Source organism: Saccopteryx leptura, chromosome 1, assembly GCF_036850995.1.
Source record: "Saccopteryx leptura isolate mSacLep1 chromosome 1, mSacLep1_pri_phased_curated, whole genome shotgun sequence".
In the NCBI taxonomy this organism is placed as follows: Eukaryota; Metazoa; Chordata; class Mammalia; order Chiroptera; family Emballonuridae; genus Saccopteryx; species Saccopteryx leptura.
The window spans coordinates 43,875,300-43,896,859 of NC_089503.1; the positions used below are offsets into that span (position 1 = coordinate 43,875,300).

Consider the following 21,560-nt stretch of genomic DNA (forward strand, 5'->3'; position numbering starts at 1 on the left):
TGTCTGCTATATTAATAGTATGCTGTTTACAAAATGTATTCTTAGCATATTAACCTCTTCATGGTTTTCACACATGTACTGAAAGATAATAATCTAATAGCAGCTTTCACCCATTTGTTCCAGATTTTAGCAAGGGTCCAATCCTGCAAGTATTTTACAAAGCAGTGTGCATGCTCCTCTTCTATAACAGTTTGCAGCATTCCCAAATAACTCTTACACACGAGTTCAATAAATAATTGGAAGCCCAGATGTTTGAAACGGATATAGCAGATACACTGGAGCTGTATTTTAAATACAGCTACTTTCCCTTTGTCCTCTCATCAACTTCACAGCATTGCACCCTGCCATTTTCAGTTCTCTTCTAATTAAACCTAGATGAGCATTGGACATGTTCCCACACGTGCCCCTCTTGGGTGCAGCCTGTAGGGCTCCTGTGTTGTTGTTGCTGACTTGAGACATTCCAGGGAGGAATTCTACTTCTTCAAACTGAGCTATAGCATTCTTTGTCCCCTCAGTTCACCTCCCGATCAGGAAATTGCTCATATTGAGACACAATTTTACCACTTCACATAGCAAATGACTAGAAATACTGCATAAGCTGTCTTCTTGGACTGAACCTCAGCCATTTCTCTGTCCCTCTGTAGGGCCACTAAAGCAGGCTCCTGTTCACAGTTTGATCAATACATTTAAAAACATATTAGGTGTCAGTAGAAAACAAGAATATTCTTGAACTTGGTTTTAATATATAGCTGCCTACTATTCAGGAACCTAAGAAACCTAGACAATTCTAATTTTATTTAAAACAACTTTAGGTCATTAACTGTAAAGTTTTGTTGATAATGGATCTCTCTCCCTGGACAGTTTTTCATTGTACACTAAAAATGTTTCTTTCTAACCTATATGTCGTGGTTCTCCCTTTGTAAAGTAATTGCACTGATTCCTGAAAAACGCTGTGACATTATCAGAGAAAAATTCCTGTTTTATTCTTTTTAATAGATAGAAGAATATTATGGCTACATTTGGGAATTTTTAATTTGTATCTTATTTAGTCTGGTGTGCAATGTGACACCAGTTAATTGTATGTTATTTTGTGGTAACTACATGTTAACTCTGTTGGAAGTAATGGTAATTATACTGTAATTGATATCAGTTCTCCCACATCTTTTGAAAACCATACAATTAACACATATCACCACAGTTGGACACTATCTTTTGTCCTTTGTAATGTTGCCGTGTTGAAGTACTCTTTTGAACAGGGCCTTAAATATTTTCTTCTTTCATAAAACTCATTTTCAAAATTTCAATTTTAAAACGGTTTTGAAATTTTTCATGAAACAGTTTTCAAATTTTAATTTTACTTAATCTTAAAAAATCTTTTCTCATAAACCATCAGACATAGTTTTGGGGTGTTCTTATTTATCTTTTATTTTTTTATTTGAAAAGTTACTTGTGGTTTTCCTTGACCTTATTAGTACTTTGTTTCCTGTTACCGGAGGACAGCGGTAGGACATGCACTATCTTGATATCAAGGAGTTCATTTTTTTTTTTTCCCCCTGAAGAGAAGCCCTCTTCTTCCCAGCAATGTTTGCACTCATTTTACTTTGCTTTCACACAGAGAGGGATGTATTCTGTGCTAGTGCCACCATCATGAATACAAAATTGGAGACGCAGAAGCATACTGATGTCACATCAGAGTTATGTTTCCCTCTGATTCTGCCTGCCTCTTTTGTCTGCCTGCCCTGTCACTTTGGCCTGTGATGGAGATGGAATTTCAGAAGTAGCAAACAAATGGTTTTTGGCTAAGTCTGACCGTGGTTCGGTAGGCTTGTCTGACAAATAGATTATCTTTGAGCAGTTTCCTTGAAAAATCTGAATAACTGCTCAAAAACGTTTTATGACCTGGCACAGCAGTTTTACTAGTGTGCTGCAGCGCGGGTCTCAGGAGCAAAAATGTCGGGTGTCATAGAATCATCAGATTGGAAGGCTGGAAGAAACCGTAGAAGGTAGTTCAGCTCCCACGGTTTACAGATGAAGTAAGCAGGGACTCGCACAGTTTGTAAAGGGCACGTGCGATGCAGAGCCCTGCAGTGGAAGGAGCAGGAGGCTAAGAGGCGTGGTCTGGATGTTACTGATTGGCTGCGGAACTTTGGGTGCGTCCTAACCTCCCTGCTCTCTGAATGCGGAGGCCTTTATCCTTCCTTCTAGCGCCAAAACTTTCTCATGCCCCCTACCTTTTCTTTTAAAGATATGTTATTTTTGTAGTGTGCACATTTCTTAACGGTATAGCAAAATCTTATATCTCAAATTTAAAATAAATGCTTGGTGGCAACACCTTATATTTTTTTCTATTTTTTAAATGTGTGTTTATGTTTCTGAGAAAAAAACAATCTTCAAATTTATCAGTTTTTAAGCTAAAATTATAAAAGAGAAGGTATAGTTTTGAAGAAAATATTCATTCTTGGTTTATAGAGCTTTGATGCCTTTAACTTGAATAAACTGCACCTGTGTTTCCACAAACAATATTTAAAACGTACATATTGTAGATTAAATAGGTATTTGAAATCAAGTTCCTAAGTTTTGAGCAAATTAAATTCCCAAGATAATTTTTTAGACAAAGACATTTTCTTAGTTGGTCATTGATTTTTATTGTGACATTTTTTGTTCATATCATAAATGTTAGAATAATAAAGTCTTGCTGGTGGTTTAAGTGGAGATAAAATTTTTCCAGTTTTTAAATTACATGTTCATTTTTAATAGGAGTTTGTATAATTTTACAGTGGAATTTTTGTGAACTTGTTATTGAAACAAATAGCTAATCAGAGAATATTCAGGAACAAATATGCATCATGACTCTGCACACAAATAAAATGTTGAAAACCACATATAAGTAGAAGTTGGGCTGCCACACAACTGGATTTGCTTAAATCTGAACACTTTATAACTCTACTTGGGAGTTGCAAACTTATAAATAACCTTGCAATTGGTTAAAACCATATTAAAACCATATGAATGAGACAGAAAGCATTTGGTAAAAGGGGTTCAGTAACCACTATAATCCTGATGAAACTAATTTAACTCAGTGGCTCCCAAGACTAAAAGGGTCTCTTATCTTCAGAGTTAATACTACTTTAACATTTATCATCTGATGATCAGTGAGAAGAGTTTAAGTGTATGTTACAGGGGACATACAAAATGCTGTCCTTGCCAGGGGTGTGGAAAGAGAACTGCTTAGTTTGGTATATTCTTCAAATCCTGAGGGAAACTTGCTATATATCATTTAAGAATGTTTTTGGGGCCCTGGCCAGTTGGCTCAGTGGTAGAGTGTCAGCCTGGCGTGCAGGAGTCCCGGGTTCGATTCCTGGCCAGGGCACACAGGAGAAGCGCTCATCTGCTTCTCCACCCCTCCCCCTCTCCTTCCTCTCTGTCTCTTTCTTCCCCTCCTGCAGCCAGGGCTCCATTGGAGCAAAGTTGGCCCGGGCGCTGGGGATGGCTCTATAGCCTCTGCCTCAGGCGCTAGAATGGCTCTGGTTGCAACAGAGCAACACCCCAGATGGGCAGAGCATCACCCCCTGGTGGGCATGCCGGGTGGATCCCAGTCAGGCGCATGCAGGAGTCTGACTGCCTCCCCATTTCCAACTTCAGAAAAATACAAAAAAAAAAAAAAAAAAAAAGAATGTTTTTGTAAACTCCATAAAACATCCTCAGAAGCACTACAGGTACTAGTTCCTTTCAGCAGGCTTGTGCTACATGCTTGTCTGTGCTCATAGGGCACAGTCCTTGCTGGAGGTGGAGAGCGTAAGGACACTGTCCTTCTCCCAAGGAGCTTGTTGTTCAGTGGCATATATCAGCATCCTGAGAGGTGATCTGAACAGCTATGCCACTCTTTACTCATTCTGTGTCTTGCTTCAACTATGAATCTTCTGAGTTTTAAAAAACATTTTTTTTTTTTGCCAAGTCCTTACTAGTCTTCCTTCCATTAAAGGAGAATTTTTTCTTTTGAAGATTCTAGATAGGTAGGTCAGTAGATAGGTAGGTAGGTAGGTACGTAGATAGATAGATAGATAGATAGATAGATAGATAGATAGATAGATAGATAGATAGATAGATAGATTAGACAGAGTTGTCAATAGATGGAACCACTATTAATGCAAAAGCTTCAAGCGGATTGTTTCTAAGGCTAGTAGGACCACATATCTAACATTTGTTACCTTATTAAATGATGTTTTTTGTCCAGTGACAGGAGCCTTTTAAGAAATAGAAGGCAGAAGTCATTATTGTATTAGCTGCATAACAAACACAATATTTTACTAGGGCTGCATAGCAAAGTACCACAGACTGGGGGACTTACACAACAGAAATCCTTTTTTCACAAGTCTGAAGGCTAGAAATCCAAGGTCAAGTTGCCAGCAGGATTCGTTTCACTTGAAGCCTCTCTATTGCAAGTGGCTTCCCTCTTGCTGTGTCCTCACATAGTCTTTCCTCTGGGAACACACATCTCTCTTGTCTCTCCATATGTCTTAAACTCCACCTCTTATATGGACACCCTCAGATATGATTAGGACCCACCTAAAGGCTTCATTTTAATTAAATCTCCTCTTTAAAGGCCCTCTCTTCAAACACAGTCACTTTTCAAAGTACTAGGCTATGGTTTAGGGCTTCAACATAATAATTTTAAGAGAGTACAGCTCAACCCAAAGCTTCCATCTTTATTTAGTTTCGGTATTCCCAAACTCTGGTTTCTTTGGGATGACTATACCTTGACCAAATGTTTTATGTCTCTGTTTATGTGGCTTCATCTATATTATCTTTCCAGAGATGTTCTTTTTTTAGAGGAATTAAACTAAGATTAATATGATTTTGTTTAACAGTATATGCTATTGTTTTTTCATAAAATACTAGCATTGTTAATTCAAAGAATGAATTGCTAATAATGGATTGCTAAGCAATGCAGGAGTGTGTAAGAAGAAAACTGGAGATGGTGTGGTGGTTGAGATTTTACAAAAGATTCTGACCAGAGCCCTTTCAAATAATAGTGACAAAGCAGACTCCCTGTATCTCAGTACTAGGACATCCCTGACCATGAGATCACTGTATTGTTCTACTGACTCACACACCTTCCTTTGTATTTACCTACCTTTTAATCATCTATATGTCACTGTTTTCAATAAAGAGCTGAAATTAATTTGAAAGTCAAATGAAAAGAAGAGAAGAAAATTACTTGACCAGAATTATTAAGATTCAGCAACCAAAATACCCAGTATTTGCAAGCACCATGAAAGGCACTGATGGTAGGAACTGATGATATAAAGATAGTAAGACACAGACACTTCACCTTAAACATAAACCAACATATAAACCAATAATTGTAGAATATTTTTCTATAAACGTGACGTAGTGATGGAATATCATAATTTCTGCCTGCAGCTGGCGGAGGACAGTCAACAAAGGATTTTGTCCAGAAGACAGGCTTAACTAGTTCTAGAAAGGACTAAGGAAAGGCATTCTAAGAGGGAATAATGCATGCAAATACACAGGGGCGTAAAATATCACAGTTTATTCAGGAAACTCCAAGAGGTTCCATCTCACTGGAACAGAGACTATAAACTGAAATGAATAGGACATGAAGCTGAGGAGGAGGGCAGGAACCAGACCATATAGAGTTATGCAAACTATCGAGAGAAGTTTGATTTTCCTCATGCAGATGACGGGGAGCTTTTGAGGGCTTATAAGCAGAAAATAACAAGATCCAAATACAACATGGTTACTAACATGGAGATTTAAATTTAGTTCTGAGATACTTAGCAGCCAAGAGAAAAGGAAAGCATCTTTGGATATATGGTCGCATTGATGATACAGGAGAATGGATACTAACTTTTAGATCAGGAAACTATCTTCATTGGTATTTAGGTTTGAAACATTTAGCCAACACTATATAATATTTTTAACAGAAGTGGGTATTTTATTAGTTGCTTTAATTTTTCAAAGCACTCATATATCTAATCTCTTAATCATCACCATCTTGCAGAATGAGCATTTTCTTTTTCATTTTATAAATAAGGAAATAGGCTCAGAGAAATCATATGCTCTAGAGTTATGATTCTGATTTCACCTTGGCACAAATACCTATCTAATTTTTGGTTAAATGACTTAAATGAGATATTAAAAAATCTTTTTGAACCTTGGGTGGTCACTGTATGGACATCCCGGGTTCGATTCCTGGTCAGGGCACACATGCAAAATGACCATCTGCTTCTCTTTCCCTCCCTCTCCCTCTTCTCTCCCTCTTCCTCATGCATAGCCAGTGGCTTGATTGGCTCAAAAATGGCTCTGAATGCTGAGGATAGCTCATTTGGCCCAACCAAGTCAGCCTCAGGTGCTAAAAATAGCTTGGTATTCAAGCATTGGCCCCAGATGGAATTGCTGGGTAAATCCCATTTGGAGCACATGTGGGAGTCTGCCTCACTATCTTCCCTCTTCTCATCTAAAAAAAAATCTTTTTGAGCCTCATCTTCTTCTTCTTTTATAAAATTGATAGCAGTAGCAATATTTTCTCATAATATTGGTGTGAGCGTTAAAGGAAATACTTATTGGACAGAGCCCTGCACATAGTAATGATCAGTAAGTGATACTCTTTTCTACTTCCCCTACATGTATCTGTACTATGGAGGCAGATTTAGAAAACTTAAGCATTAACTAATTCATGAGTCCTAACACAATTTTGATGTAAAGAGTATATTAAAGGTTACACAAATAATAGTTTTAGCTGACAAATTATTATATATGATAATGTTATATGTTATTTATAATATATAATTTATGATATGTATAACATATTATACATGATACTATATAATTTATAAATGATAATAAAGACCCCAAGCCAGAGTCTTTATTATCATGATTACTGACTCTAAGATGATCAAAACATCACTATGAAAGTAAAACGCAGTGCCTCCAAATAAACTCCTTCCAAAAAAAGAATCACCTTTTAAAAAGCACATGTGATTACTTTCCAATGGAAAGCCTCCATTTTTGATCCTTCATTACATTGCTAAGTGTATAATAAAGGATATAAAATAAAGGCTAATGAAGTGATAGGGCTCGGTAAGTCAATAAAAAGGAAACCATATGTGTGCTTAAGTAGTACTTCTTGAGAATCACATCATGGCAAGATATGTCCAGAGCATGAAATTAGAGAAAGTTTTTCAGAATAAGGTACAGGCTCTCTCAACATTATACTTAACATTGTCCCACTTTATAACAAGACAAAGCAAAAAACAACGTTTAAAATTTTTTTAAATGTGTACTGCTTTTTAAGTCAAGCAATCATTATGGGTAGTGTCCTCCTTTGCCAGTGTTTTCCAAAGACTTTGCAAAGATGCAAGTGTTAAGCTGCAGAAATCTCGTCAGACTCAAAAACCTTTTTTTTTCATATTAAGTTCTATAATAAAGCTGTGTTCTTCTACTGTGTTCTTCTAAAGTTGCTTATTTCCTTTTACAAAATATTTAAGATAATCTTTCCAGATTACCTTGTTTTGATTATATTTGCCCAAAGAGACATCACTAAGAGTGTGAAGAATTGAGTCTAAACATCTCTTCTACAAAACTCAATATCTAGAAAGTTGCTAGTTCTTGCTCCTTTTGGACACTCACTTGAACAGGGTGGTTTTAATTCATGTAGGTAAATCAATCACGTGGCCACATGGTTTATGTGGGTAAATCCTGCAAGTATGTGTGGACACAAATGCTAAATGCATTGTAAGATTTATAGAAAAAGTGTAAGACACAATTCTTGGCTTGAAAAATATATATTTTGATGTTGTTGAAGGAGAGCTAGAGGAGCTCAATGAACCAGAGCTCAATTCTTTAACGAAATATAAAACTTGGGGCTAATTATATAGGGAAGACTAAACATTTTTGTATATCAGAGAGCAGGTAGATCGGAGAAGTTGTAGAGTTCATGGACAATTTGGGTTTTTCAATATAAATAAAACTAGGTAAAAAAGAAGAGAGAAGCAGCCAGGAAGAGAAGGGAGCAGGCACGATCATGGTATTGCAGGAAGGCGAGTTACTGTCCTCCAAGGGCAGAGGATGCATGACGGGAGAATTGTAGGAAATTGAGATTAAAAAGGCATGTGGGGAGCAGGTAGAGGAGCTTGGGTGAAATGCAAGAGAAAATAGCCATGAGACATTAAGTGGAATCCTGTGAGGAGTATGAGTAGACGGACTGGGGGAGAGGAGCAGTACGTATCAAGAATCAGGCAGACCAGAAAGGAGGCTGCAGCAGTGATCCAGATGTGCAGGTGTGAGGGCATGTGCTGGGTAGTTTACGATGCTGGGAGGCCATGGAGGAGAGGGGCCAGTGCAAGAGGCTCTGTGAATGAAGAATCAGCCAACATGGATGATTAACTGGGTGTAGAGGGGCAAGGAAAGCAGTGGGACAGGCAGTACTACAGGAAAGCTGCTTTTGCAGGGAAGTCTTTACTTTTAGTGGAGGAAGGAGTTTTCCTGGGTTGGAGAGAGAGACACAAAAGCTTAGAACTGGGATGAAATGACAAGACTTCTTTTGGGTAGTACTTAATGGAGACAAAGCTGAACGTTGGAGGATAGATAAGGTCTCAGAATATTGTGGTGGCCCTCGAGAATTTTTATTCATAATGCATGTGTTTGTTATTTCTCATAGAAAACTTTGCATCAGGAAAACACAAAAGCATAACTACATGACTGGTGGCACTGTAGTATGAACCTTCCTGGAAAAATTCCTTATTATCACAAATATGAAAGATTAAAAAAAAAGTTTTTAATATTTAAAGACTTAATACTTTAGGATATAACAACAAAATGCTTATTTACTTAGAAAAGATTTATGCCATAACCCCCATATAGGAGATAGGTGGTTTTAAATTTGTGATTATATGAGCATAAAATTTTCTATTTACTATCTTCTATATACTGTACAGAATGCAATATGAAATACACATATATTTTATAAAGTATTATACAATATTGGTATAACATATGCATGCACATTCTATAAACAGAATATTTGAGAGCCACTGTTAGAGTATATTAATTATAATGTATTTTGCATGTGAAAGTAACAAGTAATTTTTTTTCACATATTTTAACTGCAATTTAGGTAATGACCCCATAGGCATATTTTCTGTGGCTTTTATGAATGACCCCATATTCAGATATTCTTTAGAAATGAGCTTTGGATAGAGGTTGGAAAAGTACCTCTCCTTTAGAGCATTGAAATAAAATATCTCACATCATTGTCCAGACATACATACCTGTCAAATGAAATATATTTGTTTGAAAAGCAACAAACAGAAAGCCTCTCTCAGCATGTGCCATTTGTCACTTCAGTTTGTAGAAAAGGGGACTGTGTTGAAATCATTTAAGGTATGGCATAGGCTGGTCAGTCCTGGCAGTCCGGAAGGGAGGATGCCCACAACATCGTTACATTTCACGTGTTTGTTCGTCTGGAGATGGCTGCAATCAGTCATCTCACATATGGTTTGAAAAAGGCTTGTCTCCCAGGCAAGCAAACTGTTATTTAAGTACACAATCCACTCTACTACTGCAACAGTTTTGCCAAACTTATCCAAGTATTCTAACATGCTTAAAGATGATATAAATATCATTTATGGCTAGCAGTTTTCTTCAGACTATATGGAATGTCTTCCTGCTGCCTGATCTAAGTGTCCCAGTTTACATTATGGCCTTTACTGCCTCTGTTTGATGGAGTGATCAGTAAAAATTTAATGACACTATAAAATAATAAAAATGTCATTAATTTACCACGGATCTAGGATGCAGTGGTTGTAAAGTTACATTAATAAACAGAATATTTTTTACAACAAAAAGCATTGTTACGTGGGAACGTATAAATAACACACATAAATTTAAGAGCAATTTTACTGTTAGCACACACATTATTATGGAATAGCCAATAAGTGTATAAAACATAGTATATAAAATTTTATTAAAATATACTGTGCACATCAAAAATTCAGCTTTTATCTAAGTGCAAAGAAAAGCCATTATTGTGTGCTTACTGTTTCATTGCTGTTCTTTCCCCATATCACAATTTTACATTTGTTGCCAGTAAGAGGAAGTTGACTTTTTTTTCTCCAGATGGAAACAAACCTCTGTTCTTTCAGTTACCCCAAATCCATTCTTTCTCTCCACCGATGCAAAGACAAAATTGATCAATCTTACCGTGGCAGGGAGGGAGAAGTTGCTAATTTAATGCAAAGTTAAAAATAATGCCCAAGGAGTTGAATGGTTTGTTCAGTGACTCTGGAAATAGGGATAATAATGCAGCAGTCTATCTGTCATCAGTGAGGCTGCCCCGCCATTGACTCCGATAATCTGTGAAGATGATGGATTCCCCGGTCCTGTGGCTTGTAATATTTAACATTCATCAGCTTTCACTAAAGGGGGCTTTATCATTTAAATATCTTTATTTAATATGCAACATCTACCTCATACATCATAATTTCAAAGCACTTAGAGAGCCAACAGTCCTAAAACACAGAAGAGCTGACTTTAATTTTTTTTCAATAACTTCTATGTTGCATGCATGTTTGTGACTAAGAATGCATAGGTGTCTGGTCACATCGTTGCATGTAAAATACCCATTTTACTGTCAACTTGAAGATTGGGGAATTTCCCTGGGCGTGGGTAAATTGAGATTAAGTTAGCATTGAGGTGTTCTGCTTATATCTCTAAAATACCTTACGTGAGATATTTATGTACGTTGTGAGAGCAAGTTCAGGAGAGTGAAAAAATTTGGAGTTAAGAACTTGCCACCCACCGCCCATGTTTATTCCTTATGGGGCATACCCATTCGCTCTTAGTGAGTAGAGGCTGAAGCCTCTTGTAACTAAAGTGTCCTTGAACTCCTCTCTGTGTTCACATGCACATCCTGTGTCTACTAGGCTCATGTTCAACATCACCAGTAAAATCTTTGCTTAGCTCAGCTTCCCAGAGCTAACTTATAGACATCGGGCCCTCTTATCTTAGTTATGTGGCTGGCAAAAAATATTCTGATCTATTCTTTGAAGAAAAGAAGAAAATCTTCTGGGAGGCCAGGTAGAAATTGATATGAAAGGGCTTGGCTTTTCAGGGTCCTACTTTAATCTCAAACACAAATGCTTAATATTACCTAATATAAAATGCAGCCCACTGCTCCAAACAATTTTTATCATTGATTTATTTTCTGTCTATTTAACGAGTGTTTCATGGGATATTCTTCCTTGACTTCTACTCTGTCAAAATATTGATATTTTGTAAGGAAAGTATCTCTGCGGAAAAAAAAAATTTCAATGAAGTTAGAAAAACGTATGATTTTAGAGACACTGGGAATGTTCTGAATGTTTTTTGTTATGATTAAAAACAAGCTGATACTATTGAATTGTGAGCGCACTCACTTTTTTTTTAAATAAAAGATATTATCATCATGTAAGCTGTGTTGCCTTAAGGTTTTACAAACCATAGCCTGTAATTTTCCCTCTTCTCCTTCCTTGTCAAAATATTGCTATTCTTTCAGAAACTTTATTTATTTATTTATTTACGGAGAATATTTTTTGGTAAAATCAAAGAGAATGAATGACTGGAAAGATATTTGAAATATGCATGTTGACAGGTAGCACGGTCTGTTGATTTTCAGAGAAAGTTGTTTCTCCCCCCATGAAAACACAAGTGAAACGTTGTTCTTCCAAGAAGACTGCAGGTGTCACATCAGAACTCCTTTTGCATGTGACACAGGAAAAGCATATTCACATGCAAATATTTGGAATGCGAAACAATCTGATAAAACAAAGGTTGAATATTTCACTTTCCCTGGTACTACTCATCTGCACTTTAATTCTTTCTCTTTACATCATGACAACCAAAAGTGCTACTCAAAAATAGAAATTGGATGATTAAAAGCAGCTGTCCTCCCTCCGACAATATGTGAAACTCCCACATGGCTCGTGGTCGCTTTTTGCTGTGGCCTGCGTCTGGGTTAATTTTGTTCTGTGCAGCACTGTTTTCACATAAGAAGATATCAGGGAACCAGACACCCAATTTGCTTTTTTATTTTCATTCTGTTTTTTATAGGTGTCGTATTTCAGAGGTTTCTTCACAGCGTAACTAGTTAGTTAGTATTACCCAGTTGGGGAAATTCGTGATTATAATATTGTGGCAAATTTTTCACAGAAATGGTGCTAGATTAAAGCAAGGTTTATGCTGTGTTTTCTTCCAACACAGATTTCAACATATTCCATGATGAAGGGGAACTGGAAGACTTCCTGCACAATTTGACTGATGGGAATTAATTATAGAAATATAATGATATTCAAAAATAATCATATTAGAAAGCACAAACGTAGTGAGACTGTACAAATGAGACACAGACTCTATCAAGTAATTGTATGTTTGCTTTTTAAGATTATTTCCAAGTTGCTAAACATCTTACAGAAGAGAACGCTCGGAGTGTTTTCGTCTAATGCCGAACATGCTCAGTACAGAACTAGGTCATTGAACAATAGACAGAACAGCAATCAGCACTCTCCTGCTGCATAATGCATTCAGTATAACATGCAGAAACCACTCCCGAAGCTGCAAGCTGCTATTTCATGTCTGTAAATTCAAGCTGACATGACATTTAATATTGTTTCATAGTAATGAACAACAAGGTTTCATTCATTCATAAGCATAACACAAAGCCAAGTTTGAGTCTGGAGAGTAGCAAGGAGGCGAGGAGGGGACACGCACTGTGTTTCCGTAGACAAGAACACCATATTAATGATGGTCAGTGAGCCCTGCTACTGATCCCTCCAGATGGCTGTGGAGGGAGAGTTCGTTGTGATGTTTCAGGCTCCTGCTTCTAGAAGAACTGGTGAACAAGTAAAACACCTTTGGGTTTCCCTCCTCTAGTGGCAGGAGTATTTAACTTCCTTGACTCAGTGGCAGGCTAGAAGTAATGTCTTCCTTTTCACATCCCAGGGAGTTACAGTTGAAACTCCTAAGCAAAATAATAGTGTCAATGCCATCATCTGGTCTGCCTGCTTTGAATATTTGTTTTTGAAATTCTCTTGCATAAAATCCTGGTTTGTCTTTTCCTAGGAATATACTAGGTTAAACTGTGGTCTCTATATGGGAAAAGGCCTCTCCCATTACAGAGCAGAATGCATATTTTAATGGCAACTGCTCTTTCAAGTTTTGCACCTTTGGCTCAAACTTCTCAATCGCATTCCTTTTAGATTACCGGAGCGAGTCCAACAGAGAGAAGATGTGCGGTGCAGTGTGGGCAGGTTCCCTTGCCTACAGGTGCTGTGGAACCTGTCGGCACTGTCAGGGCTACCATCAGCCTTCCGCGGAATCCTCCTGAAAGATTTCTGAGCCCAAGATGAGCAGAAATGATGTTTGTCAATCCAAGTTTTGCCCATTATGCAAGATAGAAACTGAAAGAGAAAAGCGGCTGCTTTGGAAGCTAGAATAAGCCTCTAATTATTCTTTCCTCTAGGAAAGAACGCGCTTTGAGAATCTGGGGCCCCAGTTAACAGGAAAGTCAAGTGAAGATGGAAAGCTGGGCCCAGGTGTCATCGATCTTACTCGGCCGGAAGATGCAGAGGGTGAGTGGCTTCTCCGTAGCTCTTTTGTGCTGGTGTGTTTGTGAAAGTGTGTCTGACTTAGAGACAGGATCTCATTGTCAGTCTTGAGAGTATCAGCTCAATTTTCTTGGCAAAGCAGAGGAAATGTTAGTCATTACTTATTATAGTTGAGGACTTCGAGATGCAGCTAGATCCTATATTAACTGGACACCCAACACTCCAAGTACTTCAAGGTGCCATTTCAGTTTTAAACTAAAATGACCCTCCGCATTCCAATGAACAACAGGATTCTGTTTCATTCACTTTGCTGAATTATTTAAAAAAAAAAAGGACAAACATAAAAAGAAGAATTTTTTTTAACCTCAAATCAAGTGATCCTCAGGTACAAACAATTTTGGGAACTAAACGATGGTTTGAGCATATATAGCATAAAATTAATAATGGCTTGAATAAGGCCCAAGCTGGGTCTGGGCACTAACCATTACTAAAGTCTTTTGAAACTCTGGGTTGAAGGGCTATTTTCACTCTCAGTGTGATTACCCACAGCACGACCAGTGCCTGTCCGCTCCTCTTCCCCTTTTGTTTGTTTGTTTTAAATGCACAAGCAGCAAATCAGCAGAAATTGCTCCCCAGAGACGGGGTACAATTTATGAGTTAGGTCAGCACTTCAGTAGTAATGCTGCCCGGTTATTTACTGTGTCATCACAGAGTAGGGACTGGTTTTCCCGTTAGTTGTTCCTTTGGCAGAATCCCTCCCAACAGTCAGGGAAGATTAATTTGTTCTCTTTAGAGTAACACAATACTTCACCTATCTTGGGTCCCAGCTCAAGTCCTTCTTTTAGCTTCAGGGGAAGAATTCTTCTATTATCCATTTTACTGGCAGTATTTCTTCCAGGACCCTAATCCCCTGAAAACATATGAAGACATTTCATAGCAGCGTCTGAACTGGGCATAGCTGCCAGTGACGGCTCCGGGCCATCCCAGGCAGTCGGAAATCCCTGGCATGAGCACCGACGTGGGTGTTGTCAGACATCAGGAAGCACTACAGAGAGTTTGCAGAAGGCAGATTTTTCATACCAGTTGGAGAGACTAATGTTTAATGATAATCCTGGGGACAAGGTATTAAAGTAAACTTTGATTAGTGTATGTGTATGTGTGCAGGGGGGTGGGGGTGGAGAAGGAAAGAAGAGGAGGAGGAGGAGAAAGAGGAGGAAGAGGGAGAGATAAAGCCTCAAAACCAGAAATATACTTACTGTCTTCTATGAGAATATGTACCGACAGCCCATTGACTTTTGCATTTTTATAGGCACTTAGAAGCACAAGTTTTCCTCTGGTGAGGATTGGGGTTCCTTGGCCAAGGGAACCAATAACAGGTCTGGCCCATCTCAATTTGCTTGGAAGATTTTACTATAAAGTAACTAAATCCTTGACCATACACAGTGAAATAGTATTTTCCATCACTTTGAAGAATTCAGTCTGTTCATTTATTCAATAGACTAGGAGTTGCAGAATTATATCCTTATCTTTGTTCTAACAGAGGTTTCTTAATCTGTCATTTATCCTTCTGCATTTGGTTTTTTAACTGTATAATGGGTGTACATACAGTAAGTTATTTCTTAGTAGTGCTAATAATATAGCTGATGATATTATGTTCTTGGTAAGTTAAAATTTATGGTCATTTATAACTATTATAAAAAGAAAAAGTGAAAAACTTAATTGTTGAAAAACATATTGTATAGAAATATCTTTGGAAATTCTATTCAAAACCAGATAGTTGGAATTCAAACCAACTTCCTGGTTACTTTTTTTTTGGGGGGGGGGGCATTTATCAATCACTTATATGCCAGAGAATGTGCTAAGTTTTTTACACACTTTATTTTTAAACTTAAAGCTCATACAACTCTGTGAAGAAGGTATTATTATTTCCATTCGATTGATGAGAAAATAAGGCTGAAAGTGATTAGGTAACTCGCCCCTGGCCATCAGCTAATAAGTGCAGAGTTGGGAGTTGAGCCCAGGCCGCCTGGCTGCAGCGCCCAAGCGCCTCAGTTGTGTGCTCCATTGCACGCCCTGTATATACAGATACATATGTGCTGCCTTCATTTTTCTGAACAAACTTCATGTGACCTTCCTCAGAATGGCCCATTTCCTCTCCCCTAAATATAGCAAGTCATGCCATCCACCAGCTCTCGTGTTACTCTGTCACACAGAGCAGCAGTGCCTGGTGAGTGTAATAGCAGAAGGGCTACAGTGGCCCAGGAGCTTAGGGAACGTGTGCAAACCTCCCTTCAGCAGCTTGCCCAGAGTTGCCATTGAGACCTCATGTGCTTTGGGGGACTGTGAGTTCATGAATGGAGTCAGATTACATGTTCTAACAGCGACAGAAGTGCGATGCCTTTGTGAGGACTGTTGGGATGGGTGGCAGCCTTCTGCTGACTTCAGGAGATTTCCTGGCATTTGTTCAACTGTGAGCTGATTGCAAAGCCTGCTGGAGTTACAGTTCCTATTAAAGTCAGAATAGATAACAGGTACACATAATACTTGCTCCACTTTGCTCCTTTCCCTATGCAGGAAGAGTAATCAGGGACTGAAGTGAAAGAATAACTAAAAAATTTATAAACTTTTCTCTCAGTTTGTGGTCTTAAAAAGCAAGCAAGCAAGCAAACAAGTATTTCTGGAGCTGATACTGTATGCCAGTCCCCAAACTGGACACTGGATAAACTAAAGGCAGCAAAGCAGATATGTCCCTGCCATCTTGGAGTTTCTAGTCTAGCGCAGGAAGACAGAAGATGAAGAAGAAAACGTACATGCAGGCAGACAGATAGATGTACTTATCATTGAGAAAAGTGCTGAACAGATCAGACTCCTCCGCGTCCCCCAGAGATTCGGAGTGGAAGCCACTTAGGTCATACGTTCATGTGACAAGTGCCTTTTGTGGCTCCAGATCAGGATGTCATCCCTTCACAGTCCATACACGATCACAGTCATGTTTCCTCTGTCTTTGCAACAGAAAAAAAATACCTTTTTTTTCAGTTTTTATTGTGATATAATTGATATATATATAACCTGTGTAAATTTAAAGTGTATGATGTGGTGATTTTATACATATGTATAATGAAAAATGATTACCACAATAAGGTTAGACAACACATCTATCACCGAACATAACAACTGCTATTATTATTTTGATGAGAAAATTTAGGATCTACTCCCTTAACAACTTTCCTATGTGTAATGCAATATTGTTAACTATAGTGGCCACACTGTACATTAGACCCCAGAGCTTATTCATCTTACAACTAAAAGTTTGTACCCTTTGACCAACAGCTGTTCTCTCTCCCTACCCGCCATCCTTGGCAACCACCATTCTACTTTCTGATTCTGCGAGTTTGGCCTTTTTCAATTCCATATATATATAAGTGAGATCATACAGTATGTATCTTTTTCTGTCTGCCTTATTTGATGTTACATGGTACTTTCAAGGTTTATCATGTTGTTGCAAATGGCAAGATTTCCTTTTTTATGAATGAGTAACATTCCCCTGTACCTTTATCACATTTTCTTCATCTATTCATCTGTCCATGTGCACTTAAGTTCATTCCGCGTCATGGTTATCGTGAGTAACGCAGGACAGCAGTCTTGAGGGGCCACGCCCTCCCTCCACTTCTGCCCCATCCTCCTATGGGGCTTCTGAGGTGACTAATGGGAGTCAGCCTAGGAGACCAGACCTTGTCCCAGCCGGGCTTCCCTGGAGAACGTCTGCCAGTCATGAAAATATCAATATCACTTAGTAAGCAACTTGGAGACCTGCTCCGTAGCTCTGAGCGTAGAAGCAGCAAGGGGGAGAGAGGTCACCAAACAGGCAGCTGTGCATGTGTATTAACCACTCATCAAAATCAAATGACAAAACGATAAGCCAGGGAAACAGAAATTAAAAATATAAAAGGCAAATGTCTTCAAAATTTTATTTTTAAAGTCCAGCTGTTATTTGGCGTGAATATGACAAGACAGCATTTCTTGTTCAACGTGATATTTATAAACCTACAGATTCGTTGGTACTGGGGGCTTAGGAAACACGTTGAAGGTCTCGTTATTCTTCAGAGAAGTTGAAGGCTTCATGTGCACTGAGCGCACAGAATTTGTTAGCTCTGATATCGGACACATAAGGAACGGAGAACTCCATTCGCCAAGTCCGTCACCATGTATTAAGAATGACGAACAGCTGTTTAACGTTCTTATGGACTGGCATTTCCCCTCTCCTTGTTCTCCTGAGGCGTTCTCCCAACTCTCTTCATTTCAAGGTTGCAAAGCACAGTAGAGAGTGTTCTGTTCTGGTTATCGGAAAATCTGGATTGAGCTCTTCTGCTGAATGATGGCAAACAAGGAACTAATTCCTCTGGGTTTAAGCTTTTTGTCTTTTCAAAGAGGTGTGTTGAATTGCGTTTCTCTAAGGTCCCTTCCAAATCCAAGATTGTTAGTAGGGTCTTCAGAAAACACACAGTGTGTTTCTTATAAGAAAGGTGGTCTTTCCACAATAACCTCTGTGTCGTTTATTTCAGAGAAATCGAAGAGGAGGTCAGTGCCTTCGAGGGTGTGTATACGCCACTTGCTGAGACAGGCTCCCCAGTCCCTTGATCTTTCCTTTTTGTTGATGAGAAGATTGAGTCAGTAGCTCTTCCCAGCTGCCTTTCACAGATGGCCCCTCCCCACTCCCTCTTCTCTTTCACCAACAATGTCAACTGTGGCTTATCTTCTTCTATATATTCTTTCTATCCTGTTTTTTTCTCTCTCTCATAACTGGAGTCTCTAGAGGGATGCTTTTCTCCCTTTTTGTTCTGTTTTGTTTTGCAGAATAGTTTGGATAAGAAAACATTCTGTTACTCCTACTATAATTCTCAGATTCAGTAATTGTGCCTCACCTCAGAAGGAAGGCTGCGCCTCATTTTGATGGAAGCAGTGCAGTATGAGCTCTGAAAGGGCCGGACTCCGAATGAGACTATCACTGACCAGATTCCGGCCCCTGGGTTGGAACTGTAATGGTGTTGTCCTCCATGTATTAAAATCTTGCATTGATTTGAATGGAAAAGGACATGTATACCAAGAATAGCTACTTTTAGAGCTGTTGCTCTCAGATTCTCAGATTTGCTTAGAAGGGTTTTATAGATTAGTACTGAATTTGTGAATTGGATCCCAGCCAAGATAGCTATAACCCTTCTGAAAGCTTCATTTTTTTTGTGAACTTCTGATTGCTTCTAAGTTTTATATTTCAGAATAACTTTGTTATTGTCAACCTAAGCTCTCTGTTTATAGACAAATAACAGAGACTGCAAGTTCTCCTCTTTTTCCTTAAAAATACACCATTTAATATGAAAGTCTTCTTGTGCAAATCCTGCTTACCCTTTGATCCATCCTCTGGGAACTCTTTGAAGCTTTTTTTATTTCCTTTCCCTTCCCTGGATCCTTACTCATGGTAGAAAAGAGAGATTGACTGGATGATACAGGCTCATCCAAGGCAGCAGAGGCAAGTGGAGGATAATCTAGGGCAGGATTTTAAGGGATGCAGTTTACACTTTGGAATGTAAAGGCCATTATTAGCTCTAGCCCACCAGAATACAGTGCTTCACATTGCAACACTTAAAGCCTCAGACTCACAATAACAGAGAGACATCATCTAATTTTTAATTCCAGCCAAGAAATCCTTTTCTTATATTCCAGACAAGTGTTCATCTTACTTCTGTTCAAATGCTTCTAATAGTCTAATGATGGAAAACAGACTACTTCCTGAGAAGCTCATTCCAGTTTTGATGATTAATTCTGTGTTATTTGTAGCTCAGATTTGCCTCTGCTTCCTTGTTACTCTACCCATTGCTTCTAGTCTGATCTCTGGATTCCAACAAAATAGACATTATCATTTCCCATATGACACCCCTCAGATATTTGCTTAAGGCCTAGAAGACTTAAATTCTAGTTGTTTCACCCTAAGCAAGTTACTTTTTTTCCATGAATTTTCTCATCTGTAGGTGAGGGAGTTGATCTAGGTGATTTCTAGTTGACAGTCTTTTTTTTAACTCTCTTATTTTATTTCCAGGTAATTAAAAACATTTACCTCTAGGTCAATTAAATAAATGAAATTAATATGGAAATATACCAGGGGTGAGATGTCTTTGCCCAAGAAGGTATCCAAGTACTCGAGTATATACCAGGAATAAAAGATGGGGAATTATTCATGATAAAAGAGTGTAGCCAGGTGAATTGGAAGGGAGGTCTAACCAGAGCTGTGCTGTGGGCTTAAGGGTCTGGCCCCTTCCGGCAACTGCCGAAAGCAGTGTTTCCAGGCATGTCAGAGAAAGGAGTAGGCAAAGCAGTCTCTATGGAACCAGGAGGCTACGGTCTGAAGCCAGGATGGGTAGCCAGGGGGACCCAGGACATGATGGCCCCTTCTGGCAACTGCCAAAAGCAGTGTTTCCAGGCATGTCAGAGAAAGAAGTAGGCAAAGCAGTCTCTATGGAGCCAGGAGGCTATGGTCTGAAGCCAGGATGGGTAGCCAGGGGGACCCAGGACATGATGAAAACCGAGTGACAGCCACACGGGCTGGGAGATAAGCAGAGTTCACAAAGCCCTTGGCTCTGGACTAACTCTGTTGTATGAGCATCACAAAAATGTATTTTACTGTGGATATAAACAGTTTTAGAGGATCCTGTGCACCAGTTTATATCAGCACTACATATAAAGTGCAGCTCTCTTAAACAAGCAAATAAACTTCTCTTAAAGATATATATTTGCTGTGTCTTAAAAGCTCCCAAATAACTTTTAATGTTGGTAGAAAACAATTTCCATTGAACTCTCCAAGTGATGGATAGTCCTGATGGGGCAAGAGCGTGAAATGTCAAGATTCTTGTATGACTCCATCCCCTAATACTCCATAAAGGGAACTCAATCTGCTTCTCGGAGTTGCTTAAGCTTGAAAACCTAATCAAAGACCCAGAGTCTCTTTAGGGAGGAATCTAGCCCTGTGCAATAGCTGGTTTTTTGTTGGACTGCCTTCTCTATAAAGATGTGGCAGTGACCATGTATATAATCACACCACACACACACACACACACACACACACACACACACCCTATTTTCTAACTGAATATTCTCTACACTGGAGAAGAAATGCTTTCCCGTGCCATTGCTGAATCACACAGAAGTACTTTCCCATATTGCTGCAGCAACTGGGCAACAAAAGATTCACATCATCTACCATGAAAATTAGACCCAAGACAAGAGCAGCCAACATTTGTTCCCAGTGGAACTGTAAACTCAGTCCATGCTGCCTCAGCAATATGGATGCCTGCTTCACATACCAACACATTAGAATAAACCCTCGCAGACAGAGGTCTGTATGGCCAGTAGTCGTGGCTGCCATCGTGGCCATGCACATAGGTTCTCACTGGATTCGGAGAGATGGTAAAGAAACAGTGCAGCCAAAAACTAGTGGGTCATTCCTTTATTAAAGTCTCGCACCGGCTGATGAGCAAACAGGCAAGGAAAACACTTCCCTTTCACTCAAGGCTCCCAAAGCCGCTGACACATTCTCTGGTTCTACAACCAGGAGAATCTTCTCCAGTTTCTCCTAGAATCAAAGGCCCCCCTAATCTTAGGGGAGCTCACAAAGCCCCTCACTCTGGTTCCCCATCTGTACACCTTCTCTTTCCGTGCCAACATGGCTTCTTTCTTCAGTACTCTGCATTGTCTCTGCACTCACTCTGTAAACATGGCTTCTTTCTGCCTCTTCCTTCTCTCTCTTTTCAAAACTTTCTGGCTGAAAAACCTCTCCTCCAGCAAACATTAGCAAAAAAATGGCCCTTCCCATGGAGGAAGGTAATTTGCAATTTCACAGACTACATATACCTGGAGTTACCCAGCCCCCAATGCAAACTATAATCGAGCCAACATAAAAATCATATT

The 21,560-nt window shown here is 38.9% G+C and overlaps 1 protein-coding gene across 18 annotated transcripts in view; it reads left to right on the forward strand.

Annotated features, from left to right (window-relative positions):
• SOX6 (SRY-box transcription factor 6) overlaps window positions 1–21,560 on the forward strand; it is a 655,048-nt gene that overhangs the window by 592,733 nt on the left and 40,755 nt on the right. For all 18 annotated transcript variants that reach the window (XM_066365360.1, XM_066365351.1, XM_066365321.1 and 15 more), the window contains one exon: window positions 13,520–13,628. In XM_066365360.1, the coding sequence (XP_066221457.1) occupies window positions 13,520–13,628 (109 nt within the window). The remainder of the gene's footprint in view (window positions 1–13,519; window positions 13,629–21,560) is intronic.